The sequence below is a fragment of the Callorhinus ursinus genome, unplaced genomic scaffold (genome assembly GCF_003265705.2).
Source record: "Callorhinus ursinus isolate GAN/ISIS: 27379988/994484 unplaced genomic scaffold, GSC_fseal_2.0 scaffold11, whole genome shotgun sequence".
Classification (NCBI taxonomy): Eukaryota; Metazoa; Chordata; class Mammalia; order Carnivora; family Otariidae; genus Callorhinus; species Callorhinus ursinus.
In genome coordinates, this window is record NW_027397073.1 from 6,896,580 (window position 1) to 6,918,990 (window position 22,411).

Here is a 22,411-nt window from a genome sequence, read left to right on the forward strand (position 1 = left end):
TACTATTTATTATAGTATTTATTTATTGATTGATCACTCTCTTTGTGACAGGCACAATGTTGAATGCATTATGTGTATCACTGTATTTAATGCAGATTATTATTCAGTATTCATATGATTCATCATAATGGTTAAATGTTTTAATGATTTTTATTAACAAATATGTAAGATCACTTTCAGAACACAATTTTCAAGAAAAACTAAGGCTTACATTTAAGTCCCCTCATTAGGGTAGTTTATTTATTTATTAACTTATGTTATTTATCCTTTTTATTTGTGAAATACAACACATGTGTGGAGAATACATAAAACATAAATACATAGTTCAGGCATCACATAGTGAACCACCCCTGATCTAAAACTACAACATAGCCAGCACCTTGGGAACGTTTGTGATACCCCTTTTCGATCTCAACTCCTCTCCTGAAAGGTAGTTGTTACTTTGAGTTTTACGGTAATCACTTGTTTACATTTCTTGGTAGTCTTACCACTTAATTATGTGTTCATATTTACAACAATTCCTGATTTTTTAAAATTTTGTAAAATGGAATCATATGGCTGCTTTCTTTAATCATTATGCTTAGAAGAGTTATTCATTCTGTTGCCTGTAGGTAGAGTTAGTTTAATTTATTTTTGTCTAGTACTCAGTACACTACAATGTTGAAGGACATTTGGGTTTTCTTATTCTAATTTAGAGCAATTTTGGATCCTGCTTCAGTAAATATTCTTGTCTCTACATGAAAATGAATTTTTGATATTTTATTTTCTAAGGATTGTTGAATATATGGAAATTTACTCAGTTTTTTTATATTAACCATATACCCAGCCATCCTTGTTTCCAAACTCAAGGGAAAGGACTTTAATTTTTCACCTTTTCATCATGTTGTTTATGGTAGTTTTTTCAATTAAAGGAAAATAAGATTAAGGAAGTTTCCTTCTAGTCCTACTTTCCTAAGTGTTTGTTTTTTTTTTTTTTTAAATCATAGATGTATAGTGCTTTTTCTGTATTTTTTTTAATTTTATTTATTTATTTGACAGAGAGAGAGCACAAGTAGGCAGAGAGGCAGGCAGAGGGAGAGGGAGAAGCAGACTCCCCGTTGAGTAGGGAGCCCAAAGTGGGGCTCGATCCCAGGATCTTGGGACCATGATCTGAACCCAAGGCAGATGCTTAACCTACTGAGCCACCCAGGTTTTAATATTTTAATATCAAAATTAGCCTACCATTTATGCATAAATTTTTTTAATTTACCTTTTTCCCCCTTTGATTCCAAAGTTGATTTGAATTGGTGGTATTTCTTTCTTAAATGTTTAGTAGAATTTGATGATGAAGCAATCAGACCTGGAGTTTTCTTTTGGGGAAGATTGTAAATGCATTGAATGAAGTGAAATCAGTTTAAATCTAGAATTCTGAGATTTTTAATTTTTTGTATCGGTAAGTTATGTTTTTCTAGAATTTCATCTAAATTTTTGAATTCATAGCTCTAAATCCATCAGTGCAGCTCATTCTTTAAATGTATGTCACTTCACCAGTGAGGTCCCATTTCATTCCAGGTATTATTCCTTCCCTCTAGTTTTCTTGATTAGTCTTACTGGTAGGTTTGTATGTTTTATTGTTATCATTCTTTTTAAAGAATGAATTTTGGCTTTGTTGATACTCCCTTTAATGTTTTTCACCATTTTATTAATTTTTGCTTATGCTTATTTCTTTCTCCTTTGGGTTTAATATATGGCTCTTTTTCTGAAAATTTTTTTAATTAAAAAATAATTAGTTATTTTAGAGAGGGGGAGGGGCAGATAGAGAGAGAGGGAGAGAGAGTCCCAAGCAAACTCTGTGCTGAGGGCGGAGCCTGATGCAATGCTCAGTCTCACAACCCTGAGATCACGACCTGAGGGAAAACCAAGAGTTGGTCGCTTAACCAACTGCGCCACCCAGGTACCCCCCCTTTTTTCCGGTACCTTAAGATAGAGTCTTATTTCATTGATTTTTTAAAAAGCTTTTTTTTTCAAGTATTTTTACCTGTCATTACCTTTTAATAAGCATGGCCTTAACTTTATTTAACACGTTATGATATGTCCCATTTTTTATCATTTAGTTCAGAATAGTTTCATTATGATGTAATAAATATAGCAATGATATAGCTATACATAGTTCTGTAAGAGAAGAGTTTCACCAGGGTTCCCTCCCAGCCTTGCATTTATGCATGTAGTCCACAGAGGGAAGGCTTAATCATAGCTGATCTAAATCTTGAAGAAGTTCCTGTGATCCTTCTGGAACATGAGAACATGGGAGGCTTGTGAGGAACTGCTACAAGACTGTTTCTTATTTGCTTTGCTCTCTATAGGGATGTCTGTCATGAACCTATTTCTTATTGCCTCCTGGGTTCTGATGAGTGGGCTTTCTGCCTCAGTGCCCTTGGAGTACAGCTGTAGCCATAATAAGCAGCTTAGCTGCAGCAGGGCATGAGCTCCTCCCTAACAGAGTACCCTACTATCTGCCTTGCTATCATCTGGCCCCTCTCTTTCAGTGCCACCCTGTAAGGACTGGGAACTGGCACCTTTGGTACTAATGCTTTTGCTGTTTATATGACTAATAAACTGTCTGAATCTAAAAATGGCTCCTTGTTTCCTTATTGACCAAATCTGTCAGCATTGCTTGTCTTGAAAGGTTCAGTGATATCCCGAGTTTGAATGATAGTTAGAGATAGATTTTGAAAGTTGAGTGATTTGATCGATAGTGATGGGCATTCTAGACATGGGACATTTTGACCAATTTGTATCCATCACTTCCTGTTCCTTTTCCCGCTGCACGCTCCTACTTGTGGTCCAGCCGTCTACCTACCACCAGATTATCCTTTATAAACAGAAGCCTTTCAACCCAAAGCTCTTTTTCAAGTGCATATGGCTCTTTGTAATCTTGCATTTTAAATCTTATATCTGTTTTAATTTTTTCCCATGTCTCTGAAGTTTCCGTTTTATTTGGCTCTTTTCACTAAATAAAAAAGTTTATTTTAAAAGTGTATTCATATAATTTATTCTCTTTTTCGGGTGGTGATCTGTACACAGAGTTTAAGATCTCACTCATTTACCTTCCTTAAGGAAGTCTTACCTTCTAGACATACACACTCAGTAAAGAGTGACTGACTGGTCTCTTTGGTTGTGTACCTGCAGCAGTTGGTATGGGCCACATTATGGTGCTTAAGACATTGTATTTCTGTTTTGTTTTATATGTTTATCTGTTAGACTGTAAGCTTGTGAGAATCGTCATTGGATCATTTCCACTTTCCCATAGTTCCTCTTTATCCTAACATAGTGATTTGTACATATTAGAGAAATAGTAATTTAATTTATATGTATCTTATGTGTGATTTTTAGAGTACAGTTTGAATTAATAGTGAAAATGTGATATAAATGAATGTAAGTGATGATGTGTGTTTAATTTTTGTGCTTTTATTATTAAATCATGCTTTAGTGATGTATATTCAGGTGTAAACCATGTTTCAGATGATGTTACCTAGAATTTTTCCCAAAAGTACATCTTATTTTGTTAAAAAGTTTTCAAAATCCTAAATACTATTAGGTGTACTATAAAATTTAATGTGAATTTCAGTGTAGCCATTTTAATCAAATAAATTTTTTTCTTGGATAATTATAAATACTGAAAAAGTACACATTGACAGTATATTAATTAGTTATCCCAAACTTAACATGTCCAGAAATGTATGCATTTTTAGAATAGTTATGTTAGCTTAGAGATCTTACCATAATATTTTTTAAAAAGTCAGATCCTCTAATGCATTTAAAATATAATTCAGTATAAAGTACCTAATTTACAGCATTATGTGTAATGTGATTTGTATATACTCCATTTATAAACCTTTTAGAAGCCATCTCCTCTGTAGAGTGACTTTTATCTGTTTCAGATCAGGGATATGTATAGGTCTGCTACAACAGTGACTGAAGAAGCTAGTGCTAACATTGTTTATATTTGGAAACTATCCAGAGTGCTTGTATTTTTAAAATTGTGTAAGAGGAGAGATTTCAGATCACACCTCATGTTTCAAATACCAGAAATTAAAATGAGCTTTCTTGGTGTTGGAGAACAAAAGGGCTTCTTAGTCCTAGGTGAGAAGTCGAGGCAAAAAGGCAGTAATGTCATTCTAAGTTCACTTGTCTTTGAGGTAGTAAAAATCAACACAATGTATTAGCTAAGGAATAGATTAAGACGTACAATTCCTGTTTTATAATGTTCCACTGATTAACAAATCTTGATTTGGTATAAACAGGAGCACATTTCACGCTTTATACAGTGTCTTGGGAAGAAAATCTTTTTGTCTTCATATTAAGTGACAGGAAAATAATACGAAGATGTCTGTTACTTTTGTTACACACCGTGGCAGAGTCCCATTAAATCTTACTTGGGACCTTTTGCATAATTACATAATTAGTAAACATTTAGATTTCTTTATTTTACTACTGGTTAAGTGTATTTTTTTAAAGAATGAAGTAAGGCTTGTGTGAATACACATTGAAACAAAGTCATTGTTGGTCCAGAGGACTTGCTGTATAGTTTCTCATTAAAGCTGATTCCTTTTCAGAAGGGAGCCATATTTCTAATGTAGGTATTTTGTTTTTGCCCAGTGAAATTTGAATGGGAATATTTGCTTTTTGTGGTTGAGAAATGAGGCTTTTAAACTAAGCATGATACATTATGACAGGTGAATAAACTGTGATAATTAAATCCTTAAAATCAGACGTACAGAATATAATTCCATGGATCTGACAAAAAGGTCTGATTGAAAGGAGATAGTAGTGAAGTTCTTGGCTTGTCCTTTATCAGCTAGGAATGAAACCACAATGTAGTTATCTCCAGTGACTTAGAGTAGAATAATAAGAACTTGGTCATTCTGGTATCTTATTTCTAAGATAGTCCCTTAAAGTTTTAAACTTTTAATTATGAAAAATTTCAAATACACACTTGAGGACGGAGTAGTAGAGCAGAGCCCATCACTTACAGTTTTTAACTCCTGGACGGTCTCGTTTTATTTTTCAGACATAATATACACTTATTTGGTTTATGAAGATTCTGATGTAGCTCACAGATCCCAAATCATCTTCAGATAAATTGCTTTTGTTGAATAAGCTGTACCTAACATTTATGATTTATGTTGTCTTTTTAAAATCATCTCCTGTATGAGCTGAAAAAAATCCAAACTAGAAAGTAGTCTCTATTTTAAGACAAAATATCTTACTTCAAAGGATGCTGTGATGAATAAAAGCATTCAGAGGCCTTGGGTGAATGAACTGAAATACTTGTATTGGTCAGATAACAAGTTTTTAAACATTTTAAAAAATTATTATTTTTTTTAGAGACCCCATGAGTTGGGGAGGAGGGGCAGAGGGAGAGAGAGAATCTTAAGCAGGCTCCACGCCCAGTGCTGAGCCTGATGCCAGGCTCGATCTCACTACCCTAAGAAAATAACCTGAGCAGAAATCAAGAGTTGGTCACTTAACCGATTGAGCCCCCCAGGCGTCCCAATAGAGTTTTATATAAGTAGCAATTTCTAAGTATATTTTTCAATAAGATATTTATAAGCTCTTTTACTTAAAGGATATTCTAACATTTAAAAAATGTATGAGCATATTCTACATCACAAAAGTCTCCTAGGAGGATACTACATATCTTTGTACACGTTCCAAAGAGAGAAAATTTTAAACTAACAATATTTAATTGTGGTAACAACCTAAAATATACCATCTTAACCATTTTGAAATGTGTAAACTTATAAGAATGTTACATATACTTTATGTGGTTAGGATTCAAATCAGACAAGTTAGTAGAAAGTTAAATGTTGGGGCGCCTGGGTGGCTCAGTCATTAAGCGTCTGCCTTTGGCTCAGCTCATGATCCCGGGGTCCTGGGATCGAGCCCCGCGTCGGGCTCCCTGCTCCCCGGGAAGCCTGCTTCTCCCTCTCCCACTGCACCTGCTTGTGTTCCCTCTCTCGCTGTGTCTCGCTCTGTCAAATAAATAAACAAAATCTTTGGAAAGAAAAAAAAGAAAGTTAAATGTTTATTTTTATATTTTCAGAGTAAAGCCACCATGGCATTGTTTATCCTTGTTTTCTCAGGTCATTACTTCTTTTTATGTGGAGCGTGGAGGAAATGCTATGTCCTTTATGGGAAAAGGTGTCACAAAGAGCACAGTTCTTTGCTTGCTTCACTTATCCCATGAGATGGTGATCCAGGCCCAGAGCTCGGTGAGAGCATTGAAAGCTGCTGTCTTCCGAACGCGTGCTAGACAAGGAATGTGCTGTGTCTCACACATTTCAAGCCTACATGAAAATGTTTCTTTTGACTTTTCTTCTTAGATAAAAATGATTTTTTGACTGAGATGTTTCTTAGAAGTTGTGTATTACACAAATCTGAATTTTATTTGAAATTTGATTGAAATGTGCGTGCCCTAGAGAACTACATTTTGTCTAAATCATGCGGGAAATAGTTCTGAAGAAAAATTATTTTGTTTAACTTGCTAAGAAGCAGCTGAGATTTTTTTTTTTTTGCCTTGTTTTGGTTAAATACTGAATGAAAGCCAAGTCTTAAGTACATTTTAACTTTGTTTTGATTTTTAAAAATTCAGTTATTTAAACTTCCTCTGTTTTATTCTTAGAAGCTTACTTAATGTGTCTCTTCCCTTTTTTTCATTCTAGGAGTGGATGTCACTTTGGTTCTTGCCTTTGGGTACTCACAGTGAAGAGCATGCTCCTACTCAACAAGGATTGGCTTGGTTGATTCCATTATGGGTTGATCGAGACCCAGAGGTCAGTGTGAAGGAAAGTCGAGTCCATTATGTGTAGATTAAAAACAAATGAAACAAAATCTGTATGCATATACGTGAATTCATATTTTCCACATTGAGATTATTTTAGTGACTATACCTTAAGCTGTTTACTCCCTGTCTTAGTTTGGGCTGCCATAACACATAACGTAGGTGACTTGAAACACAGAAATTTGTTTTCTCATAGTTCTGGAGGCTGGAAATCTGAGATTAAGGTGTCAACATGGTTGACATGGTGAGGGCTCTCCTTTCTGGCTTTCAGACAGCTGCCTTCTCACTGCGTACTCAGTGACCTTTCTTTTCTTTCTCCTCTTATAAGGCCACCAATCCCATCAGATTAGGACCCTACCCTTAAGACCTCCTTTAACCTTAATTACCTCCTAAAAACTCTATCATCAAATTTAGGTACATTGGGGGTTAGGGCTTCAACATACCAATTTAGAGGGGATACAGTTAAGTTCATAGCAGACCCTTTTCAGTCAAACTCATTAAAGTACAGACTAAAAAATAGAAAAAAAGAAAGGATCATAGAATCTTTCACTTTTAGAAAGAAGAGTAAAAAATTAATGGAGAAACCTAGCCATTTTCAATGAGTTTAGAAGGATAGCTGCCAAATGACATTAGTGTGTCATTTAATAATACCATTGCAGTGCAAAATTTTATATTAATAAAATTTCCAGTTTTAGCCATTTGTCCACTTATCTCTTTCCTTAAAAACCACTTTATTGAGGTATGTTTGACATACAAAAAGCTGTACATATTTAATGTGTACAGATTCAGGAATTTGGAGATAAGTGTACACCCCTGAAATCATTACCACAATCAGTGTTATAAACATATCATTCACCTACAAAAGTTTCCTCCTGTCCTCTGTATTGTTTATTTTTGTGATTAGAAGACTGACCATAAGATTCATTCTCTTAGCAAATTTTTAAGCATATAATACAGTACTGTTAACTATGGGCACCATCTGTTAAATTCAAGCAAGCAATGATTATATTCTATTCCACTAAAAACCTTGATTTTTAGAAATGCTATTTGATCTGAACCTAGAGGTTCCATTCTTTATACACATTAAACTTGGACTTGTTGCTTGACTATGTTATGACTACATTATTTTTTGTTACCCTGTAGCTATCAGTGAAACTTTTAGAATCAGAATTCAGAAGTAAACCAAAATGCATAGCTTGAGCAGCAATGGGACTATGGTAAACGTATTATACCTCATCAGTCTTACTTGAAACATTTTTCTTTTACAGTAATTTTGGAGAAAATACTAAATGCTTTATAAAAAGATAGTTATTTCTTTTTGAAAAGAAGTTTCAAAAAAGTTAAGTCGGTTGGAAAAAACACTAATAACTTAAGGATGGTAGAACAAAATGATAGATAACCTCTTTAAAAATGAGGAATAAACAGGAATCATGTTCATAAAAGATATGTAAGCACCCGATGCTTTCTCTAGAAAGTGGTTTGTGAGTTATAATTTTTATTCTTATTTATACCTGGTTTTGATTTTCTGTGACATTTGCTTGTTTGAATTGTGGAATAGGATTTTTATTCATATATAAATTTATAGGGCACTATTTTCTGTAAGTGCCTTTTATAATTTAGGATCATCAGTGTCATAAAAGTATGATCTCTTATGTACCAGAAAAATTAAGAATTCATGTTAGGGAATTGGATTCTTTGATTTGACAACTTTTCTTTAATCTGAACAGGTGAGGTTTACTTCGCTGGGATTAGGATCAGCACTGACCACCCTTGAACCTGGCTGTATGGCATTGTCAAACAGTTGTCAAAACATTTCTGGTGGGCTCTGGGGAACGGTGGTGAACATTCTTCTGGACCAGTCGGAATGTAGTATGGTGCGCCGGGAGGTATGCCTGTTCGTTTAGCACCTCCTCCCCTTTCAACCGTAGAAATTCTTTGTGATGGTCTCTAAAAATCATACTCTCTGTTCAGCACTGTGGACTGATCACCCACCATGATCATTTCTGCCTGCAAAAACACCCAAATAAAATGATATCAGAGAATAAAAAGATACTAATTCACAGTACATACTGGAGTCCTTTATTTTGATAAGATCAAAGCTGAATTTGCAATATTTTATACAAACCCTTCTATATAATTACACATTGAAAAGCAGTTCACAGAAAAAAATTACTTTTCTTTTACCTCAGTGTATATGAGTAATATCTGTAAAGCTTTACTTGGGATGAGAGTGGCTGTCACAATACTATGTAGTAGTTATCACATGACCTAAGAGGAAAAATAAACCCTATTTTAAATCTTTCTAAATAATTTGTGGTTTTCTTTCATTGCTGCTTTTACTGAAATGATGATTGATGCAAATATTTTTTAAAAAAAGTAATGAAATAGTGATTAGAGGCTTATGGATGAAACAGCAGCTCTAGGGCCCACCATTTGCCAGTTCTTGGTTCCAAAATCCAAATGCTGTAATTTTCTTGTTATTTCTTTTTTAATAGTAATGCTTAAACTTGTAGCTTTCTCTTGATTTACCAATTTTTAAAGATATCTATTGACTTAAAATTAAGATGGTTGAAAATTTCGCTCTCTTGGATCCCCTCCATTACCCATGTTATTCACCTTCATATAGTCATCTTCACTATATAGATGACCAGTGTTAATACTACTAAGATTATTTAATTTGACCATCTTCAGGATGTAGAAGGTAAAGTTGGACATTTGTGGTTTGTATTTTTAGGTAGGACTTTTTTATTGAGAGGAGTTTGTATGAGAGGGAGAAAGGGAAGGGGGTGCGTGCGTGTGTGTGTGTGTGTGTGTGTGTGTGTGTGTGTAAAATAATAGAAACATGAAAGTGTATTTCTTAATTGCTGCCAGAACAGTTTATATTTTATATTTTATAGATCATTTTTTGGAAAAGTAAAATTCTGAAATGGGAAAAAGTCTATTTTCCTGATGAAATCATTTCATCCACCGTTAGGTCATCATATAACAAGCAAAGAGCTCGGCAGTTCTCTTATTGATGTCTCAGCATGTGCAGTTGCCCAGTGATATGTTTTTTATTATTAAATTTCAATATATTGGTTATTTCAGAGATGACAACAAGGTGGCAGTATTGACATTTTCTTTTTCTTTTTCTTTTTTTTTTAAGGCTGCATTTATTCTTCAGAATCTTCTTGTAATTCCAATGCCTTCAGTAATTATAAAGGATTATACTTGGCAGGTGGGTGACTTTAAACAGTTATCAAGCTAGTGGATATTTGAGATTAATTGATAAAGTTTCAGCATATATATATATATATATATATATATATATATATCTCATTACCGTTGAAACTATGGCAACAATATCTCTTCAAAGAGAATTCAGAAATTTTCTTATACTTGATCAGATTTACAAATTTTTCTCTGTAATGTTAAAGATAACTTTGAGCAGAAATAATAGCTAACATGGTATTTACCATGTACAGAAATAATAATAGCTGATACAGTGTTATGCACTCTTCTAGGAGCTTAACAATATTTAACTTAATAATTAACTTGTGTAATTGTTTGAATTCTGAACCACTAATTATTTTCATTTTGTAGATTAAAGAAATTTAGCACAGAAGGTTTAAATAGTTTGCCCTGATTCATACCTTTGCTTTGAGTCTAGCTAGTCTTTCTTACCCACTCATTATACTGCCTCTCTAATTTAATAATAATACATACATTTCTTTATGGTTAAGAATGCATTAATGTTAACATATTTTTTCCTTTTCTGGATTAGTGCAGTTAAGGTCATAACTTATCTTTCTTTGGTTTTTACTAGATTAATTTTTTATTCTGAAAATCAAGTCTAGTAGTACCTAACTTTTTTATAGCCTACTGCTTTTTAGATGATTTGGAGAATAGAAAAGTGCTGTCATTGGGGAGATAAGATATGCTCTTTCTCTGTGTGTATATTAATCATACTGTTGCATCTCACTCTCCAGGATCCTAGACAAATCCAAGGTTTCTTTTAAATTTTTCATTAGAATATATCTTTGGAGGAATTGCTAGATCCACTTGAGCCTGCAGTGAGGGCAACTTTTCAGGCAGTGACCTGAAGCATGGGTCCAGGTCAAGGCCCACATCTCATTTAACTCTTGGAAGGCTCAGTTTTCCACACCTGACACATCCAGCTTAACTCTGCTAGTTTCGGAAAATCCTAGGCCACTTTTCTACTTGTTCCTCTAATTTGTTTAACATTTTCTTCTGATAATGGTTGGCTATTCATAGTCTGCATTGTAATAAAACCATAGGAGACAAAACTGGAGGGAATACACAGGATTAATATTTATGTTAATGGTGTAGTAGTTTTGATGCTTGTTATACATTAACTAGATTTTAAAGATGTGTTGTTTTTGGCTCGAATACTCAAATCATCTCAGTCCCATTGTTAAAATAGTGACACTAGTGTTTTATATGCTTGGTAATGTAATGCCAATGGATTTTTTATTGTTGAAATAAATATATAAAAGTAAGAGTAATACTACTTCTGGGCTCTATTAAAGCTCTTGCGACATTTTATTATAATATAGAAGCATGCATAGATGTTCATGTTTTTCTCTTACAAGTTAAATAGTATACAGTTCCTTTTTGTTGCTAGTGACGTGCTTACTGCAGCTTTTGGTTTTATTATTCTCCACTTCTTTGTCACAGAATTAATTTTCTACTAAAAAGTTGAAAATAGTGCTTTTTTTTTTAAAGTTTTTCTTTATTTGTCAGGGAGACAGAGAGAGAGAGGGATCACAAGCAGGGGGAGCAGCAGACAGAGGGAGAGGGAGAAGCAGGCTCTCCGCTGATCAGAGAACCCGATGCGGGGCTTGATCCCAGGACCCCAGGATCATGACCTGAGCCGAAGGCAGACACTTAACTGACTGAACCACCCAGACGCCCTGAAAATAATGCTTTAAATGAACTTTTGGAGTCTTTTGCCTTACTTACTATGGCCAGAATAAAAATTTTTGAGAGCTGCTCTAATTCAAAATAGTATTTGATGATGAAACTTTTGCTAGTCTTAAGCAAAATTAGAAAAATAGGCTTGTTTTTTGTGTTTTTAATAAGCTCAGATTTTCTTCCTCTCTTTTTTTGATCTGTTTTTTTTTGGTCGTTATTTTTGGTTTTTCAGTGTCCTTATTTAGCACTATGAAGAGTTGGTAGCCACATATTTGTCCCCATTTTTTTTTTTTAAGATTTTATTTATTTATTTGACAGAGAGATAGAGAGCACAAGTAGGCAGAGAGGCAGGCAGAGGGAGAAGCAGACTCTCCACTGAGCAGGGAGCCTGATGTGGGGCTCAATCCCAGGACCCTAGGGTCATGACCTGAGCCGAAGGCAGCCGCTTACCGACTGAGCCACCCAGGCGCCCCTGTCCCCCATTTTTTAAAAAAGTTTAGTGGTACTTTAAATCCCAAAGTGAAAACAGCTGTTCCAAGAAGGGAGAAAAATAGTCTTCAAATACTTGGATGGAATTTTATAATCTCCAAGAGGTTGAGACCTTTGCCATTCTATTACATCTAGGAAGAAGGTGCTACAAATCCAGTATTCTAAAACTAAAACTGTCTTTGGTAGAATGATGAATAATAATCTTATTCAAAAAAATGTTATATTTGCTTGTCTTCATATGTATTTCACAGTATTTTGAGGATAGAGTAGAAAGCAGCACCAGTATCTAGAAGCATTGTAAATATGTTATTTTAGTTGAGGTAGATATTTCATTAATTATGTTTTACAAAGAGAATTGCTTTTACTGCTTTGCACTTTGTTTTTTTTTTTTAATTTTTATTGTTATGTTAATCACCATACATCATTAGTTTTTGATGTAGTGTTCCATGATTCATTGTTTGTGCATAACACCCAGTGCTCCACGCAGAATGTGCCCTCTTTAATACCCATCACCAGGCTAACCCATCCCCCCACCCTCCTTCCCTCTAGAACCCTTTGTTTTTCAGAGTCCATCGTCTCTCATGGTTCATCTCCCCCTCTGACTTACTCCCCTTCATTCTTCCTCTCCCGCTATCTTCTTTTTTTTCTTTTTTCTTAACATATGTTGCATTATTTATTTCAGAGGTACAGATCTGTGATTCAACAGTCTTGCACAATTCACAGCGCTCACCATAGCACATACCCCACCCACTGTCTATCACCCAGCCACCCCATCCCTCCCACCCCCTACCACTCCAGCAACACTCAGTTTGTTTCCTGAGATTAAGAATTCCTCATATCAGTGAGGTTATATGATACATGTCTTTCTCTGATTGACTTATTTCACTCAGCATAACACCCTCCAGTTCCATCCTCGTTGTTGCAAATGGCAAGATCTCATTCCTTTTGATGGCTGCATAATATTCCATTGTGTATATATACCCCATCTTCTTTATCCATTCATCTGTCGATGGACATCTTGGCTCTTTCTACAGTTTGGCTATTGTGGACATTGCAGCTATAAACATTGGGGTGCATGTACCCCTTCGGATCCCTACATTTGTATCTTTGGAGTAAATACCCAGTAGTGCAATTGCTGGATCGTATTTTCAACCGTTTGAGGAACCTCCATACTGTTTTCCAGAGTGGTTGCACCAGCTTGCATTCCCCCCAACAGTGTAGGAGGGTTCCCCTTTCTCCACATCCCCACCAACATCTGTCCTTTCCTGACTTGTTAATTTTAGCCATTCTGACTGGTGTGAGGCGGTATCTCATTGAGGTTTTGATTTGGATTTCCCTGATGCCAAGCGATGTTGAGCACTTTTTCATGTGTCTGTTGGCCATTTGGATGTCTTCTTTGGAAAAATGTTCATGTCTTCTGCCCATTTCTTGATTGGATTATTTGTTCTTTGGGTGTTGAGTTTGATAAGTTCTTTATAGATTTTGAATACTAGCCCTTTATTGCACTCTGTTTTGATGCCTGAAGTCTAAGGTGATACGCTCTGTACTGTTGCTCCGCTGGGCATTCTGCAGTGTTCTTTTTCTGATTACTGCCCCTTTCCAAATTCTTTTCCTACACACCCAGAATAAATTCCTATTTCATGTCACTTCTGGAATTGTTGTACTTCTGAGTGGTAATAATTCGCATATATAAATTATGTAACTGGTTGGTTTTCCTTTTATTGCTGACTGCTAGAGTTTAGGGCCTTCCTATCAAATGTGGCTTATATTGTTTTTTGGCTTTATTCCTGGTTCTGATATTTTCATACCTTTCTTTTTCTTTCTTTCATCCCTGCTATACTTTTACTATCATGTTATAATTTACCTTTCCTTGCAATAGGCCTTAAATCTTTTTCTGGAACAAGGTGAGGCATAAATCACTTAAAACTTTTTAATTTTAAAAGTATTTATTAAAAAATACTCCCAGTAAAACATATAACCATTTTAACTTTCTTTAATCAGACACAGCATTTAATATATATATCAGTAATTTAGGTTCTTTTTCATATACTAACTTTATTGCCTTACTTTGTTTCTCTTTTTTTAAGATTTTATTTATTTGAGAGAGAGAGGGAAAGCACAGAGGGAAAGGGAGAGGTAGAAGCAGACTCCCAGCCGAGTAGAGAGCCCGATGTGGGGCTTGATCCAGGATCCTGAAATCATGATCTGAGCCGTAGGCAGACGCTTAATCACCCGAGCCGTCCAGGCACCCTTGCCTTGCCTTACTTCTTACTTCTTACCAATTAACTTAATTAATCTTTCTGTGTAGAATGTATGTGACCATATTTTCCTTTTTTTTTTTTTTTTTTGAAGATTTTACTTATTTGACAGAGACACAGTGAGAGAGGGAACACAAGCAGGGGCAGTGGGAGAGGGAGAAGCAGGCTTCCCACCGAGCGGGGAGCCTGATGCAGGGCTCAATCCCAGGACCCTGAAATCATGACCCGAGCTGAAGGCAGATGCTTAACGACTGAGCCACCCAGGCGCCCCAGTATTTTTCATATATTTCTTAAATGTTTCTCTCAGCCCCCATCCCAGACATGATAGTGCCTCATTAGTCTTTGCTAGTTCATAATGATATTGCTAAGTAAATAAAGTTAAAAATCTGGTCTTAAGTTTTGTAGGATGATTCCCCACTTACTGTTGCATGGGTACAGAAGTGTGGTGGATGTGGGCAGTCCCCAGGAGCAGGGGAAGAGAAGGAGCCTGACTTCAGTGCAGTTTCCCTCAGCACCCAACACCTTAGGGGCCTGAAACGCTGGCTCCTACTGCAATGAGAACCCAGTTTTTGGTGTATCAGTCCTGGTGTGCATCAAAGCACTGTTTTTTGTTTTTCTAAAGATTTATTTATTTGAGAGGGAGAGAGAGAGAGCACACATGCACACGAGTGGGAGGTGGGGCAGAGGGAGAGGAAGAGAGAGAAAGAATCTTCAAGCAGACTCCCTGCTGAGCACGGAGCTGGACACCGGGCTCTATCCCAGGATCCTGTGATCATGATCCGAGCTGAAATCAAGAGCTGGCCACTCAACCAGCTGGGCCACGCAGGCACCCCTCAAGGCACTGTTTTTTAAGAGTGGTGCTATAAATACTGGTCTTCCCTTCTTGAAGGCTACAGCCTTCTCAGGCAGAGAAAACGGAATCATTGTCCGTGGGACTCTAAACTGTCATGCTCCCAGCTCTCCAGTATTTTGTAAACCGGTTCTCTACAGTCTGACTTGGATTTAGTACTCTTGTATGTGGAAGTTCTGTTGCTGGGTTTAGTTTGAGAACCATTGTCACAAATCCGTATCCCTGCAACTTTAATAACCAGAATGGGATTTTAGAGTTGATTATAACAAATTTATTAGCTAGATAGGGATAATCTGTGTAGGTTGTTTGAGTTCATTTCTGTAAACATTTGTTGAGTACCTAAATTTTGGGGCTTCACAGGTAATCAGATTTAATTCTCTGGGGCTTATGGCCTGTGGGAGAAGACAAACATGTACCCAGGGAACATTGCTGTAATATTTTATGTAGAATCATGTTAGCTTATTCATAATTTTTATAATATTAAAGTTGTTCTTTCCACCTGAAAATGTTATCACACATTTAAATGGAAAGGGAATTTCATGCACTTAAATATAGTGACTTGTCAGTTTGTGGTGTAAGTACACTTGTTTATGCTTTAGTTCCTTTCCACATTTGTTATAGGACTTTGACTTGTCTATATATATTTTATTTTTTTAACTTTATTTTGAAAAAGATTAATCTTATGTAAAAGTTGCAGAAACAATACAATTTTTATATACCTTCCCAAATGTTACAATTATACCAAGTTTGCCTTAGCTTTGTCTGCTAGTATCTTTTCTCTGAACTGTTCAGATTTGCAGGCATAATGCTTCTTTTTCCCCCAAATACTTAAGTGTGAATTTCCTAAAAATGAGGACATTCTCATATAAAATCATCATAATAATTATTAAAATTAGGTAATTATTCAAAATTTTCCAGTTGTCCCACTATTGTCCTTCATAAGAAAGAAAAAACACTACCCCAGTCAAGATCTAGGATCAGAAATACATGTTACAGATAGTTGTCATATCTATTTCCTTTCTTTCATCTAAAATAGTTCCTGAATCTTTAACATTTATGACCTTAGCATTTTGAAGAGTACAGGCTATTTAGTTTTTTGTAATATTCTTTAATTAGGTTTATCTGTTCTCATGATTAGATTCAGGTTATACATTTTTTGACCGAAAAGCGTAGAAGTGATGTGTTCTTGTTAGTACATTGTATCAGGAGACAAGATCATCTCTTTGTCCCATTACTGGGGATACTGACTTTGCTTACTTGGTTAAGGCAGAGTCTACTTTTTTCCTTCGTGTGGAGTTAGTTTTTCCTTTTGCAGGAAGACGCCCTGAGACTGTATCCATATCTACTTCTCATCAACTTTCTTCTAGTTTTAACTTCCATTTGTGATTCTTGTCTGAAGCAGTTATTACAGAATGGATGCCAAATGGTGACTTTCTAATTCTGTCATTCTTTCTACATTTATTACATTTTACTGTAAGAAAGAGCTTTCATTTCTTCCCTCTTTATTTATTTACTTTTTATTTATTTATACCAGTGTAGACTTAAAGGTTCTTTGTCTTATGAGTTATAGCCTGTTTCTATCTTATTTATTTAGATATTCAAATTGTTCTGGATTTGACTAGGTGAAACCCCTTCATGAAGAATCTTTTGTCCCTTGGGGTGCCTGGGTGGCTCAGTCGTTAGGCGTCTGCCTTCGGCTTGGGTCATGATCCCAGGGTACTGGGAGCGAGCCCCGCATTGCTCCGCGGGAAGCCTGCTTCTCCCTCTCCCACTCCCCCTGCTTGTGTTCCCTCTCTTGCTGTCAAATAAGTAAAATCTTAAAAAAAAAAAAAAAAGAATCTTTTGTCCCTTTAACATGTTTTCTTCAGTCTTTGAGCACTTCCCTATTTTCTGGTATAGCAAGATGTTCCAGAATTTCCAGTCCCTGCCTGGAATCAGACATTTGCTCAGAGAGCCCTGATTTCTTTTAAAGGAGAATTGTATTTAGAAATGAGATCTGGGTTCTAAATATGTTCATTGTTGCTGGCAGGGGGAAGGAGTCATTGCTTCCATGTACTCATAGTGGACACAACTGGAAACCTGTGTATGTGTTTGTGTGTTTTAGATAGTCGACTCATTTATAGTTACAGTATATATCATTTCCATATTTGATGTGATAATTACCAGTACATATTTTTCATATGATGTTCATCCTGAATCATTATAAGTGTTGATTTCGCAAAACAATAAATACTTAGTGTCAGAGAAGCAGTATCATTTTCTCTATATTCATAGTTTCTATGTAGTCAGGGATTTCTTATGCAACTAGTGTCATTTTTTCCAATCTCTGGATTATATCAGAGCAGTTTTTTCTACTTGTTATATATCAAAATAATTCCTTTTTTTTAAGATTTTATTTACTTGAGAGAGAATGAGAGAGAGCAATCACATGAGAGGGGGGAGGGTCAGAGGGAGAAGCAGACTCTCTGCCGCAGGGAACCTGATGCAGGACTCGATCCAGGGACTCTAGGATCATGACCTGAGCCAAAGGCAGTCGCTTAACCAACTGAGCCACCCAGGCACCCTCAAAATAATTATTTTTTCATCTTGAAAATAGTCTCTAGTCTTTTTTTTTTTTTTAAAGATTTTAAGTAATATCTACGCCCAGCGTGGGGCTTGAACCCACAACCCTGAGGTTAAGAGTCGTGTGCGCACATACTAAGCCAGCCAGGTGCCCCTATTCTCTGCTCTTTTTAAATGTAATTTTTATTTTGCTTCTAGTTCCTTTTGAACCACAACTAAATGGGTATATAGTACTGGGACACCAGGAGTAAAATATATGTTTTTAAATTAATATTATAGTTTATTGCATCCTTGAGAACAATATTTTCAAATTAATTGGAGTGTTTTATGATGTCATTTGCTGTTTTCTTTAAAACTTATAATGGTACCTGGTAATTTGAAGAGTTTTCTTTCTTTGCATACTGTCCTTCTCAGCTCTCTTTGGCAGTTTTGCAGATGATCTGGCAGCCCCAGCACCCACCTGAGGGCAAGTTTGGTAAGGATATAGACATCCTGAGACAGAGCAATTAGACCATGCTGATTTCCCCACTATGCCGGAAGACAGCCCCATCAATTACTGATGGATCTGTGGAGCGAAGCCTTGTGTATGCATGAAAAGCTTCATTGTTCTGGACCTTGTACCATTAGTCATCTGTGGAAAGCCTGAGTCAGACCATCTTCTGTGCATATGCTGGGCTTGGCTCTACTGCCCTGAGTAAAGCTCTGTTGCTAACATGCCATTGCCACTAGGATGCTTTGGCATGTGGAGAATGGGGATTCAGGCTTCATGCTTAGGTAAAATAAATCGAATAAAAAAGTAATGGTGTAATATGTACATATTCCAGATTTGGTCTTCTTTGAGAACTTAAAAATACTTTGAATGAATTGTTTGAATTTTTAGAAGAAGTTTTTTAAAGTAATAAATATATACAGTTAAAACAACCATTGGAGCTTATAATGAAATTTACTGCCTCTCTTCATTCACAGAGACAGCTTTACCTCCTACTGATTTTAATTCTTCAGGTAGTTACCTTCATATCTCTAAATAGTAGTTTGCAATAATGTTTGTTCCTTTACTGTGTTGATACACAGGAGTTAGCTCATTTAAATAATGTCCTGCAAATTTAGTTCTATTACCAGACTTAGTTTCTCCACCTGCTGTTTCTGATCTTCTTGTTACCTGTGGATGATCTCTCTATCCCCGCCATTTAGAAGGTAAGGAAGTTGTGGCTAAGATGTTCCTATCCTTTCACTTCTGCTAATCTTTGTCAGTTTTATCTTTTACTTTGTGAATGTTGATGACATTTACATTCTCTTCCGCAGCCTTGATTTATCTATAAGTTGATTCTAAAAATTGAAAACTAGTAATTTACTACAGAGCCACCTCCTGGGCTGTGGTTCTACTTCTCTATCTCTGCTTCTAGGGCTGTGATTTCTCTGGTGCTCAGAAGAAAAAATTTCTGACATATATATATATTGTATGTATACCTACGTAGGTGTGTGTGTGTGTGTGTGTGTGTGTGTGTGTTTGTGTGTGTAATTAAGAAAAAGTGGTTTGGGTGTTTTTTTTTCCTATAGAGTTTCTCTCTGTCTATCTACCTATCTATCTAATTTTCTTTTTGAATTGTGAATTTATATCGTATCTAATGTTTTTTGAAACTCTTAGTCATCCTTTCTTTTCAGTTAGAATCCTTTATCCTAGAAATTATCTTCAAATAATCATACTCCTACCTAAAAACAAGTGCATGCACGATAAACTTAATGAGTTCTTGCATATTTGAAAATGTGTTTAAATTGTACTTCAATTGTACTTAAATAGTTTAGGTAGTTACCAGATATGTTGAAATCATTCTTCATAAGAATTTTGCTCCATTGTCTTCTGACATCCCATACTGCCGATGAGAAGTTGGATGCCCATCTGGCTTTTTTACCTCTTTTTGGCAAACTTTTCATTTATCATCATCTCTTTATCTTTTTTTTTTTAAGATTTTATTTATTTATTTGACAGAGAGAGACAGGAAGAGAGGGAACACAAGCAGGGGGAGTGGGAGAGGGAGAAGAAGGCTCCCTGCTCAGCAGGGAGCCCAATGTGGGGCTCAATTCCAGGACCCTGGGATTATGACCTGGGCCGAAGGCAGATGCTCAATGACTGAGCCACGAGGTACCCCATCCATCCTTTCTTTATCTTTGAGGTCCTAGAATTTTATGGTTATGTATCTTTTTTCATTGCTCTTGCTTGACACTCATTAAGCTCCTTAATTTGAAGACATAGATGTTCTATATCTTTTGGCTCTGACACATTTTTTCATATTTATTTATTGTATTTTTTAAAGATTTATCTTTTGGCTCTGATACATTTTTTCATATTTATTTTATTTTTTAAAGATTTATTTATTTTAGCGACAGAGCGCGCATCCTTGCACACAAGTGGGGGGAGGGGCAGATGGGGAGGGAGAGAGAGAGAATCCTCAAGTGGACCCCTTGCTGAGTATGGAGCCTGACTCAGGGCTCAATCCCAGGACCCTAATATCATGACCTGAGCAGAAATCAAGAGTCAGATGCTTAACTGACTGAGCTACCCATGCACCCCTCGTATTTATTTATTTTAAAAATCATTTTTCTTTTTCCTTTGTTCTATCTTTCCACATATCATATGAGTCCCATATTAATTCTCTTGAATTGATTTTCTTTTTATCTCCTTATCTTTTATATTCTTATCTCTTAGTCTTTATTTTCTGGGATATTAATCCTTTTGTTCATATCAGAATTAATTTAACTTCTTCAATCTTGGTAGGCTGAAATAATTTTCACTGATTTGTAGGTGAAAAAAAAACAGGCTTTTGAAAAAAGATTTTATTTATTTATTTATTTGAGCGAGAGAGTATTCAGGCAGTGGGGGAAGAAAGAATCTTGAGCAGACTCTGTGCTGAGTGTGGAGCCTGACACAGGGCTCGAACCTACCACCCTGAGATCATGACTTGAGCTGAAACCAAGAGTCTGACACTTAATTCACTGAGCCATCTAGGTGCTCCTTTTTTTTTTTTTTAAAAGTTTTTATTTAAGTAATTTCTACATCCAACACGGGGCTCGAACTCACAACCCCGAGATCAAAAGTTGTATACTCTTCCAACTGAGCCAGCCAGCCACCCCCCCAAAAAAAAAACAGGTTCTGAAACCTTATTAAGTAGATGGAATTTTAAATTTACATCTCTTTTTATGACTTATTTTTATCATTATTTTCTCAATCTTTTTATATTCATAAGGACTAGAGAAAAAGTGTATTTTTAAAATATAGATCTTCCTTGACTTACAGTGGGGTTATGTCCCACTAAATTCACTGTTAAATTAAAAATACTGTAAGTTGAAAATGCATTTAATATACCTATCGAATATCACAGATTAGCCACCTACCTTAAATGTGCTCAGAACACTTACATTAGCCTGCAGCCGGGCAAAATCATCTAATAACACAAAGCCAGTTTTATAATAAAGTGTTGAATATCCCTGTAGTTTATTGAATATTGTAATGAAAATGAAAAACAGAATAGTTTTATCAGTTATTTACCCTTGTGATCACTGGCTGACTAGGAGTTGTGGCTGGTTACTGCTGCCTAGCATCATGAAAATATGTTACTGCATATCACCAGCCGAGGAAGAGATCAAAATTCAAAGTTTGAAATATGGTTTTTACTGAACACATGTATCACTTTGCTCCATTATAAAGTTGAAAAACTGTAGATTGAACCATTGTAAGTCAGGGACTATCTGTCTACCAATTGAAGGGTAAATGTGATTATGTTAATGATTCTTTATCGCTACAATAATTATATATACTTAGAGAATAACTATTATAGTTCTGTATCACTTATGTATAATTTCTCATTTACTTTGGAATTACTTATAACTGAAGAAAAGATGGATTTTATTTATTTATTTATTTATTTATTTATTATTTTTTAAAAGATTTTATTTATTAGTGGGGGTAGGAGCAGAAGGGAGAGGGACAAACGTACTCTCCACTGAGTGTGGATTCTGATGCGGGGCTCGATCTCATAACCCTGAGATCATGACCTCAGCCAAAATCAAGAGTCAGATATTTAACCAACTGAGCCACCCAGGGACCCCGAAAAGATGGATTTTAAAAGACAGTGAGTTTATAATACCTTTCCTTCTAGCAGTTGGTATAACCATCAGCCTCAGCACACCTTTACAGAATAAAGAACCAGTAGATTTAATGAGAGCTCTTGAAGAGCTTATTTTTGAGATTTATATAGCTTATATTCTTTCACCTATTTTTATTAAACCTTTATGAATTTTAGACTGTGGTGTAACTCATCTAGGAAGTAATTATATAGGTATGATTTTGTCAAAGTAAAAATTTTATATAATCTAATAAAATTTAAAAATTGTTCTGGGCATCATTATGAAATATATTTAGAAAGGTAGTATTTGTCCTAGTTTGTTTAATCATTTTATTTTATTGGTTTGTTGAAGTTTGTTAAGTAGTTGGAGCTAAGTTAGTAAACTTAGTTGAAT

At 35.6% G+C, this 22,411-nt stretch overlaps 1 protein-coding gene across 3 annotated transcripts in view; it reads left to right on the forward strand.

The window, feature by feature from the left end:
* Nucleotides 1-22,411, forward strand: part of RTTN (rotatin) — a 160,420-nt gene that overhangs the window by 82,859 nt on the left and 55,150 nt on the right. For all 3 annotated transcript variants that reach the window (XM_025886778.2, XM_073898061.1, XM_073898060.1), the window contains 4 exons: nt 6,126-6,254; nt 6,705-6,815; nt 8,551-8,709; nt 9,969-10,040. In XM_025886778.2, coding sequence (XP_025742563.1) covers nt 6,126-6,254; nt 6,705-6,815; nt 8,551-8,709; nt 9,969-10,040 — 471 coding nt within the window. The remainder of the gene's footprint in view (nt 1-6,125; nt 6,255-6,704; nt 6,816-8,550; nt 8,710-9,968; nt 10,041-22,411) is intronic.